At 41.6% G+C, this 11,567-nt stretch overlaps 1 protein-coding gene across 1 annotated transcript in view; it reads left to right on the plus strand.

Annotated features, from left to right (window-relative positions):
- The window catches only part of LOC113215422 (RNA polymerase II elongation factor Ell), a 48,433-nt gene extending 39,418 nt beyond the window's left edge, over positions 1 to 9,015 (plus strand). The window contains exons 3-11 of the mRNA XM_026435054.2: positions 198 to 313; positions 394 to 510; positions 603 to 887; positions 958 to 1,028; positions 1,112 to 1,271; positions 1,361 to 1,575; positions 1,685 to 2,609; positions 2,716 to 2,887; positions 2,968 to 9,015. Of these exons, the coding sequence (XP_026290839.1) occupies positions 198 to 313; positions 394 to 510; positions 603 to 887; positions 958 to 1,028; positions 1,112 to 1,271; positions 1,361 to 1,575; positions 1,685 to 2,609; positions 2,716 to 2,887; positions 2,968 to 3,132 (2,226 nt within the window). The 3' untranslated portion in view covers positions 3,133 to 9,015. The remainder of the gene's footprint in view (positions 1 to 197; positions 314 to 393; positions 511 to 602; positions 888 to 957; positions 1,029 to 1,111; positions 1,272 to 1,360; positions 1,576 to 1,684; positions 2,610 to 2,715; positions 2,888 to 2,967) is intronic.
- The last annotated feature ends 2,552 nt before the right edge of the window (positions 9,016 to 11,567 follow it).

An 11,567-nucleotide genomic window follows, 5' to 3' on the forward strand; every position in this document is an offset into this window, starting at 1 on the left:
AGTCATCAGGAGCCGCATTCCCTCCTTCGTCAAGAAGCTTGGCCCTACCACGCACAGAAGATTTGATGAATAACATGCATGCTGATCCCCTTGCCTTTGGCATTTTCAAAATGCCACTTAGTACATAGCTCTTAAATGAGTCGTTTTTTATGGGAATGCCCTTTTAAATCTAATTGTTTTTTTCTCTCTTGTTTCAGCACCTGACAATCCCCTCGCATGAGGTCCCTGGAGGTCAAGCTAGGTTTAACTTCAGTATCTCCAGTGATGAAGACAAACAAGGGAGCTTCGAGTGCGTCCAGATGACCGGACAACGGTAAGTTGAAAATTAATCTTCGAGTGTAGCTTCAGTAATTTTTGCTTGTAGAATCTAATTGATTGATTTTAATTTTTTAGGTCTCTGGCCGCACTCGGAGCTCTCACATGCAAGATGCGTATTCAGGCTAAGGAAGATGTATATGAAGCAACGAGGCACAGGGTAGCGGCAGCAGAGGAGCAACAAAAGAAAAATTGGTGAGTTTGTGTTTCATCTTTACCTTTTACTACTACATTTTTATTATGGCAAATTCTATTCTGAAATTTATTATTGATTCTTATTTTTCTAGCACTCAAGTTATAAAACAGTCAGATCTTGGCAAGACAAAAGGCAGGCGATCAACCAAATGGGAGGAGCATCGCAACGAAAGAATAGCTGCAGCCACAGCTGCTGCCCAGAATGGGCCTGGCGGGCGTCGAGAATACTCACGCACTCGGCCGCCCGCGTCTACTTCGCGTGAAACCAATCTATTAGGACTTTCTGCAAAATCATCGTCACCCAACAATAGCTACCAGCGCAGCAACCCCCACCCCAAGTCGCAAACTAATCCAGACATCTCCAAACGCCCGCTCAAGTAAGTTTAAATATATCTACTATAATCAAAGATGACCCTGCAATTGACTAATGGCACTTTTCTCTTCCAGGGAACGACTGATCCATTTGCTTGCTTTGAGAACATACAAGAAATTAGAACTGTATGACCGTGCTGTCAGAGGTTGTTATTATTCTTTCTAAATCTATGCGCATGCCACTACTGTCTGTTCCAGTTCTAACTCTGGTCATGAATTTTTATTGCAGATGGGTGGAAAGGGAGCAGTAGTTCTCAACTATTTTGGATGCAAGTGAATCAGGTGGCGACTTTTAAGGCAAATGTGTACCAGCTAAAACGGGAAATGTGGGCAGAGGTTCAAGAAGAGTGGCCATTCTACACTGAGCAGGACCGTGCTCTTTTGAAGAGGTCATTATAGCAAAGAATTGAAAAGAACTAGTAGTTCTTATATCTAGTTTTGTTAAAGTGTTAATTTTCTTCTGATCTCTGCTTTGTAGACGGAAACCTCAAAACCTTACTCCACCTGGTAATAGCGATGGAGGAAGTTCTGTCAGCAGTGGACAGTCTCCAACATCCACGCATCCAGGCTCCCCACCTTCTATTATATCAGGCATTAGTAATAAACGTCCAGGCTACTATGAATCTGCTGATGGTTTTCAAACCAAACGCCAGCGAATCTCCCATTATGTAAAACCTGAACCTCCCCCAACTAGTAAGTTATCCTGAGTGTGACTGTGTTCATCAGTGAATACTTATATTTTCACATAATGTTTGTTTTATCCTGACACCTTTTTAAATTTATTTTGAACTGTTATTTACAGACTCACCAAATCTGTTCAGTTCTGGCCTTCCCTCTTTGGATATGGATTCTGACTGTCCAACTAGACCTTCAAATTCACCATCTCGCAATGAGCGTGTTCCAAGGCCTGACAGAAATGATTGGTCTGAACGCTCAGATTGGAATGATCGTTTAGACAGACAAGACAGAGATCCAGTAGAGAAATCAGACCGGCCAAACCAAATGGGTTGGAATGAACGTAATGACTGGAATGATCGGGGAGAACGGACAGAGAGAAACAATGACCGTGCATATCGCATAGATCGTCCTGAAAGATTTGACAGAAGTGAACGAAAAGACTGGAATGAGAGATCAGAATGGAACAGGGATAGGAGAGCTTATGATAATTCTTGTGATCAGGAGAATCAGTTTCAATACAAGACGGACAGTACATTCAAAAAAAATAGTGATAATAGTGCAAAAGAAAAGTTTGCTCAGAAAAGTGAATCTGTTAATGCTGACAGTGCATCGCGAATGGGTGATACTAAAGTCAATGGGCTCTCCTCTGATAGTCGGGGACGCAGCTTTAATAGTTCATCTGACAGGGACCGCCTTGCAACATCATCTACGCTACCTAAAGACAGACTCTCACCATTGCCTAGACCGAGGAACTCGGGAAGGGATGGTTACAATGGCTCAGATTCTTTAATGGATTCAAGAACAAATTGCAAGCAGGTTCCTGGTGAGACGAGGAATTTATCATTGTCTCGTCGACCAGGAGAAGACCCCCGGGATGGAAGAGATAGCAGAGACCGTGTTCTTACCCAGATGTCTAGTAGCAGAGCTCAAGAGTCTCACCATGACAATTTTGATAAGAACCAGTTGTCTGCTAACTCTAGGTTGAGTGCAGTCCAAGACGCACCACGCTCAGACAAAGCTAGCCAATATACATATCCAGAGTTCCTTAAGTAAGTACCTATTGTTTTTTCTTCTGTGTTTTAAGCCTAATCATGACAACATTAGGGAAATCAATCAATATGTCAATTGAATTCTCACATTTTCTTGTTTTTGCAGAGAATACACGAAAATTGAAAATGGTGAACAGAGGCGCCAGTACAAAGCAGATTTCAACAAAGATTATCGAGAGTATCAGACGCTTCATCAGATGGTAGAAAGAGTGTCACAACACTTTGCACAGTTAGAGAAAAGACTTCGACAAGAAAAGGAAGGAAGTGATGGCTACAAGGTAATGCATGAAATTTGTAGAAATCCAGCGTACCCTTAATTGACAGCTTTTTATTAAAGGTCTTGTTTTCAATTTTTCAGAGGATAAAGAACCAGATTGTTCAGGAGTATTATGCCAACAAGAAAGATGCAAAACTGAACGAAAGCAAGAAACGATTTACGTATTTGCATGACAAGCTATCGCATATCAAGAAGTTAGTGCAAGAATATGATACTTCAACTCAGAAGGGAAATGCTGACAGCTGACATTGGGTACAATGACCTTTAGTGAGGCTCTTCAAATTCCAGAGTATCAGCATATTGCCTTTTTTAACTCTGAGCATTCTTGTAGGGGGTAAAAGCCATAAGATAGAATTGCAAGTCAAAGTGATTTATGAGTACAATCTGTTTTTGCTTGGAAATGACTGTGTAATGTTTGCGCACAAGCTGCTGTCACCAGTGGAATGATTTTGATGCGGTGCCTGGCCAGCAAGACCCATGATACACCTGCCATCAGTGCTCCCGCCTAGTTCTTAATTATTCATTTACATTTGCCATCATTTCTGACCAACTGACATGTGACTGACTTGTGGGGTCTCTAATTGCTCTACCATCCTACACCACATTTGCATTCCTCCGTAACTGTGAGTTTCTTTTGAAATGTATCTTTGAAATTTTAAACAATTCTTTGTCTTCAATATATTTTAACTATGCTCAAAGATGCATAGACATCTTCAATCATGTGACTTTTCACTTAACTTACATTGAACTGGTGTATAGTAAAAATAATCTTCCCTGAAATAAGTTCTTCAGGTATTTTTCTTTTTTAAAAAAATAACAAAAAACACTTGTGAACTGTTCTAGTCCTATTCTTTCTGTAAATTTCCTGTTTCTTACTTTTGACCTTATATTTTCTTTCACAACAATACAAGGTGTTGTGTCAGAAAGCATTTCTGTCAGTCTTTTCCACAGTTTTGGCGGAATTCAAAGGTGGTTCATTTAGATCCTCGTATTTTTTAGGAAATGTGGTGTTTAGAGTATACTTAATACTGATCATGTTGTGATAAAATTCTTTATGGGAGGCTAGTGCATTTTGTAAAGTACAATTCCATGACTACTCTGCTAAATGTGGACTATAGTCCAGTGTGATTTCATTCGGCGATATGTACTGAAACTTAGCGCCCATGAGCCAATAAAGAATGCGTACTAATGCAGCCAGGCATTTGTCATTAAGGTTAGTGGAAATTTTCAGACACATATTACAATCAAATTTGTGAGGATGTTTACTAAAATGTTTTACTCCTTTTCTTCAAATCTCAATTGTAGATCCAATTGTCATTTATGTAGCAAGTATAATTATCGAATTTTGTGGCCCTTACTGTACAAATTCTCAATTCTGAAGGATATTTAAGATTTTATTAGTAGAGCTTATGAAACCAAATCTTGAAAAAGATGCCTTTTTTCTATATAATTTAAACAAGTGAATGTGATTATGTTTTAACCTTGTGACTCAAAGGATGAAAATTTTTATTTTGGTGAAGGTTACTCAGCGAATACAATAAATTTCATTTGATTCTCTCCATATAAAGTAGTGTGTACAGATAATGTTTGGGTTTCATAAGCTACTAAACCCTTCTCTAATTTTAGCCACTCCTCCTTTCATTGACCTGTGCTCTTTCTTGGAAAAAAAAGAAGAAAAAAAAAACACAAAAATATTACCTGCAATTCTTAAATTTTTCTCTATTAAAATATCATTTTCTCTTTTCCCTTTTTTTCTGAAATAAAGCTTAACCATCCTCACATCCAATGCAATACCAAGGTGTGCTTTCTTAATTGCGCTCTCCTAAGTTTGCATTCAATTTCATTTCTGGTTGTGTAGAAACTATTTTTTTTTTAATTTTTTTTGTCTGCTCAATGCATTATGAACAAATGAAGTTTTCAGGTTTGGGGCTGTGCGCATGCATCCTCAAATATCAATTGTATGTGATAGCTTCGTATGCCCTACGAACATTCAATTAGTTAACTTTGCCATATACACATACTTTATCAATTTCATATTCAGTTACTAATTGTGTGTACGTTATACTTTCTAAGGGCTAGTAACTCAAATTTTCTGTACATGTATGTTTGTGTTCACTTTAGCTTTTCCATTTATCTAAAGGAATTTTCCATCAAGAAAATCCAGCATTGTGTGTTATCTCAGGATAGTCTGTAGGTACTTAAAGTAATGAAAGACTGTGAGGAAAACTGTATGCATTGTCCCATTTCTGATACTTACGTAAATTTGACTGATATGTACTTGCAAAATCTTATATATATTAGTGGCACAATGTAATTTATTCTTTTCAGAGATTTTAATGGCAGCTGTACTCTCTCTTTGTGTGTTTGTGCAGTTTTCATTTTTGATGATTGATGGCCCAAATTTCTGTTAAAGTGTATTCAAAGCATATTCTAATTGTAATGGACCAAATCTGCTTGTTGTCTCTTCGTAAAAGAATTTAATTTACCATGTTATAGTGCAACAGGTGGTGCATTATGTTTTGAATTATCAGAATCCCAAATTAATACTACTTGTAGACTGCGCACCATTATTGTTGTATTCAGATAGTTTAGATGTGCACTCATGTCAAATGTTTAGAGCTGACTTGGTTTTGGCACACATTTACAAATCTATTGGAGCTATCACTAGTAGTTAATGAAAGGATTCAGAATTATTGAAGGGCTGCAACATCCATATGACTGGTTTTAGGTCATATGATGATTTGGAGCTCTTCAGTGTTATGAAATTGTCGGTCAAGGAAGAGGACCATTACCGTTGTTATTGTTGTTGTTGACTTGAGTCCTTGCATTGTAAGAATGGAATCCTTTTTGTTGTCTGTTTATATTGTTTGGTGTTGCTCAGGATTTATATACTGTGCATCAATAAGGGTTACAAGCCAGATCACTTCAATATTTGTGCCAAATTGATGGTTTATTAGCTGACCTTCAAAAGGTTTTAACAGGAAATTTGCCGTGTGCCTTGGATGTAACTAGGATGCTCAGGTCATTTATGAAGTCAATGATTTGAAACAGGAAGCCTCTTCTTTATTTTCTGGTCAGTATTGTAGGTCACCTATTTGTCAGGTGGCTACATTGTCTTCCATCAAATTGGTGGGCATCAGTCTTTTTTCAATCCCTCCCCCACTAAAGGCCTTTTGTCCAGACTCCATTGATTCAATATTAAAAGGTAGAAAGCACACTTGACTGTAAAAATTAGGGAAAATCATTTTATAAGTATTTTTCATACCAATGAAGCCTATTTATGCAAACTGTGCTTGTTTGGTGGCAGATCATCTGAGTGCAGAGAAATGAAACACATTGCTTTCATCTCATAATCGATGGGTATTCTGTTGCAACAAGCTATTTTGAACATTGAATGTTAATGACTGATCAGGTTGCTATAAGTATTGGTTGTAACACCTATGGTGTGCTTGGCTGGCCATATCTTGAGAATCTCAAGCAAAAACTAAAAAAATTGGGATCAGTAGCTGTAAATGTACATATGGCAGCTAGTTTATGTCACGTATATTTTTTTAAGGGCCTAGTCTTTATGACATAGTTTAATTTCAAGGCTGCTGGCAACGACCTGCACTTCCAATACCTTTATTTGCTGAGGTATAAATGTGAGTTGCTGGGTCATGACACATTGACCACATGAAATATTACAGTATTTTGATGGGAATGTTGTGGGGGCATACATTGGTAGCTTTTAGCTAAGCCTTGCAGTGATCCTCAAATTGATGTAGACCTCATTGATGGGAAGGAAAAAATCAAAACTTTCTTTTGAAATCTTTTTTCATACAAGCATTAGTTCATAAATCTGCAAACTGGTAGGCTCAAAGACTAAGACCTCTTATTGATTGTGCTAATTAGAGCTCATTGAAGACTTTACTTGAGACTGCTGTTGTACTTTCTAATACTCTCAGTACATGGTACCTAAAACCCCCCAGGAATTCTGATGGGGAGGAAATAACGAACTCAACATCAACAAAACTTTGGTTTAAGTTATTTAATTTTTTTTCTAAAATTAATTTAAAGACGTCCTTGATTTAAATTTTCTATCTATTGTGTTATGTGTAATGTCAAGTTTTTTAAAAAACAAACAAAAAAACACCATCATGGTGACTAACTTACTTTTTAAAACTATTGCGGTGCGATTTTTCAATAAGCATCACAGTATATTTTGTTATTCTCTGATACGACCAGGTGTGCTTTTGTCACTCCTTATTTAGAACCGTATTTTTCTTTGATTTTCATAATTTCGTTATATTGTACCAAGCAGTTTCATTCTCTTTGAGCTCCATTTATATTTATATTTGCTTACAAAGCTTGTGATAAAAAAATACTGATTATTTCACAGTTATTGGATTTTATGTCATCAGTTTTATTGGTGCATAAAACCAATCTTTCTTCTATTTGGCATTAAGTTAGACAATTTGTTAAAAGACCTATGTGTCAACAGATTTTAGCTCCTAGTATGTTACTAAAAGTGTAAATTTCATATTTTGAACTTCCCTTGTCCCCTTTTTTTGATGAAGTGAACTCTAGTCTGTTATATTCTGGTTTAGTGAGGTGTGCGTTCGATCCAGTTAGTGCTTCCTCCATTTTCATGTATTAATACCCTGCACTGTACTGCAACTGCGCATTGTGACTGTTACATTATAATTCCAGGGACTGTGACTGTGATGGCTCCACACATCTGACTTCCCTTTTTAATATTTGGAGTCTGCTGCCATGATTGCCAAAAGAATGATTGCATGGAAGTTGTGGATGAAGCGTACTACAGCATTGTCAATTTAACTTGGTTGTGGACTTGTGGTTTTTTAATCATTTGTGGGAAGACTTGTGAAGCAATTTTGCTTCAAAAGCATCTAGCTTCACTTATCTTCCCCTGATTGTTTGAAGTGATTTATGTTCCCCTAAAATGACATGTAAAGGGGGGTGAGAAAATCTCTCTATATGGTATATGATATATATGAAAAAAAAATACAAAAATAAATAAAAATACATGGCTTCAATCGGCAATGGTTGTGTCCCGGGCCGGAAACTTAATAACAGACAACTGCTATGGATCATTGACCAAGGCTGGTTCAGAGACAGGTTAAAGAATTCTGTGAGCAACTCAGCCTGTCTTGCTGTATCCCAGAAAACTTTTGCCTGTACCTGCACATGAAGTTGATCATATATAAATTACCACTTATCATCATTTGCTATTAATTATTATTATTACTATTATAATTATTATTACTGTTAAATAAATGCTTTTTTGTTCAGTAATTTCTGCTTTCCTGATGTTTGCAAAAGAAAAAGTAAAAAAAAATAATTGGTACATCATAAAAGTAAGTTAATAAATGCATGAATAAGTCCAGGGTAAGTGTGACAAGGCATGTATGCTTTGGACGTGAATTAATTCAGCAGTGTTACGGATTTTCTTGCCTTATGAATGAGTGTGAGTGTGTATCCGTACATGTGAGCGGCAGGCACATGACCTGTAATTGCTGCGATATGTTAAAGCTCAATAAGTTAGTATAGATCAGTTCAGGTCATGTCATTTGTTTCTTGTTGCAAATTTGTTTTTCTTTTAAATAATTGTGTAAGGTTTGACTGAGCATATCATTCTGTTAAATTTTTTGTTGTTTATTGTGTAAATGGTTTGGTTTTAAATGTTCAAATTTCTCTCTTGTGTATGTTCTTTCCCTTTTAAAGGTATGTGTTAGGCCTGATACAAAAGATATTAGAAATATCAGTTCACATTCAAAGAGAGAGAGACTATATCTTGATTCTGAGTGATGTCTGCATGCGCTGACTGTGTGTACGTACAAGGGACAATGCTATGTGAAACTCAGAAATGTTACCATGCAGGAACCCTTCATTTCCTTCCTTGTCAGCATGAGACATTTTTTGTGTTAGCTAGCTTGAAGGGCTTCCTGCTTTCGAATTATTTCCAATAACATTTTTAATTGTTTGAACAAGAAAATTTGCTAGAGACAAAATGCTAAGTCAAATGTCTTTCCACAAAATAGTGATGACAGCAGATGGATCGTATATATATATTGTACAAGAAACAGAGCACAATAAATGATGGATTGAAATGGATTTATTACATGAAAATCTGACCATACTTTCTTTCCTTCACCTCTCCCCTGCCCTCTAATGACATTGTTTCCAGCTCAGCTGACTCGATCGGACCAGTAGTCCGGAATCGGAGGGGGAAGGTCAGAAAGTGACGCCTACCCCATTGAGCACCTTATCCTTATTCAGCGTTTGGTTTTGGGGTTTTCGGCGTTTCAAGCCGCTTGAAAAAAACACAGTAAAAAGGGGGGGGGGGGTTGACCTGGCGTCGAGCAAAGTGTGGTGTGGACGGGCCGAACCGAGCAAGGCGCCCCGCCCGGCCCACTCCCCGTATCCGTATCGGCTCTGCCGCCCGGCCCGGCACAGGCTCGGCCCACAGGCAGGCTGCCGCCGGCACAGTGAGGCGCGCCGAGCCGAGCCACTCCGCACTCAGTCTACGACAGTCGCTGAGCAGAGCGGAGCAGAGCGGAGCAGAGCGCTCGCGAGTGGGCCGCGCCAGAGTCCAGCCGAGCCGTACGCGAGCCGAGCCGGGTCGAACCGGGCCGCGTCGCGTCGCGCCGTGGGCCAGCAAAACAATACCAAAACCAGTACCGCACCGCCACCGCCGTCGCCGAGTGCCACGCCACACCGCACTTCCACCGTCCGGACCCAGCCGCGCGCCGTGCCGCCCAGCAGTGACTGTGACGTGTCGGTCACGGTGCGCGCTGTGCCGCCAGCGACACGTGACACGACGTGACCGCGTTCAGCCCGTCCACCTCCAGGTAAGCGCCCCTCCCACCCCACTCCCAGCCTCTCCGCCTCCGGGGAGCAATCATGCTGGCTGCTCCATGCTCCATCAGTGTCGCGGATGTTTGCTCGGCTCCAGCTCCAGACCCCCGCCCTTCCCTTGTGTCCCTGGGCCCGGGCGCGTGCTGGCCATGGGGATGTTCTGGGAAGGGGCGGCGAGGGCGACGGCGGGAAATTGTCACCGGAACTTCAATCCTCATATACACTGTACACACAGTGGGGTGGGGCGTGTCTGGGCGTGACCCAGCCTCACGTCTCTGTCTCTGACAAGACGGGTCAGACCGACGGGACGGGAGGAGTAGAAGAGGCGGCTTACAGAGCGAGCCAACCGGTCCATCAAGGGGGTATTCACCACAAGAACACCTGTCTGAAGGGTACGGGGCACTCGGTGTTACCTGCGCTGTATTACGCGGGTCGAAAACATTTCAGAGCGTATTGTTATATTTTGGAATCAAACTACGAATAAATACCACGATGAACCTGATTCAGGTGAACAGGCTTGTGTGAGCCTGAATACCCGGCTATTATATACGGAAGTGAAGAGTGGATTACCCCATCGCCCATGTGCCAGCCGAACCCTTCATAGTGCACTTACTTATACAGAAACTAAAAGAAGAGACAGAGTGTAACGGTGCTAGAATATACTCACAAACCTCTGGTCACTGGATTGCCGCAGGGGCAGGCCGTAGGCAGGCAAACCCGCAGTACCGCTGCAGCATCTCCGCTACAGCCCTGACGTATGGAGCCGAGTGGGCGGGCTACAAGGGCCGGCGGCAACGGCAAGGGCGCTAGCGGTGCTATCCCGCTCATCACACCGACCATTATGACCCGATGAATGGTGGCGAGACAATCGCGCTCCAAATGGCGTGCAGGACGAGGGCCAACCCGACCCGCCATCTCCCTCTCACACTATTATTTGCCGTCTCTCTCTCTCTTCCCACTGCCACCGATCTTGTTCCCGGAAGAGGCCAGGGGCGGTTACAGAATGGTCTCTGCTGTAGACGATGTGCGGTTGCCTACTTGCAGAGAAGAAATTGAGCATGCCGAGCGCGCCTTTTGTCTTTTTCATAGCCATCCTGGAAGCACGTTTTTACCAGATTGATTCGGAAAATAACGGGAGCTCGTCGCCTGCGAAAGTTAGGGTAGACCACCCTGCAGTACGCAGTACACGCACGCATTGCTGGCAAACTGTTGCCTACCTATCAGGCGCTATGAGAGCTAGCATTGGCTGAACTTGATAGTTTCGAAACGGCAAATGAAGGGGGGCATACTTTCTGGATTATCTCTTTCTCAATGCATGGTATTGATTGGAAACATCCATGTGTGTTGTGCCTGTGAACCAAAGGCCAGGGTGTGCTGCATTCTGTTTAGTTTAGCTACACAGCGTGGCCAGTGGTCGCTGTGCCCCGTTGGAGCAGATGCATATACTAGCCCGTATGCGCACGAGCGGACGGGCTGTAAGGCGCCATTGCTAGGAACGATAGGCAAACCTGTCTGCACCCGCGCATGCGGGCTAGGATACGCTTTGGCTCCAACGGGGCAGACAGCGACACCCCTGTTTGGAACGAGCCGAGGTGTGTGGGTGTGGTGGCACTCTGGCAAACCCTGTGCTGTGCGGGACCACGACCACCGTTTCAAGATATGCTGTCTGAGCACGTCATGCGAAGGGCCTCTGATCTCTGATCAAAGCCCACGGTGTGGTGTAGCTACACGGCCTTGGGCAGTGTATGTGTAAGTGATGGACTATGAGGATCTCTACAACCAACACCATCTGTACTGAAAAGGGCTCGCACTCTGACTTCCAA

This window comes from Frankliniella occidentalis, unplaced genomic scaffold, assembly GCF_000697945.3.
Source record: "Frankliniella occidentalis isolate FOCC.00 unplaced genomic scaffold, Focc_3.1 Scaffold92, whole genome shotgun sequence".
Classification (NCBI taxonomy): Eukaryota; Metazoa; Arthropoda; class Insecta; order Thysanoptera; family Thripidae; genus Frankliniella; species Frankliniella occidentalis.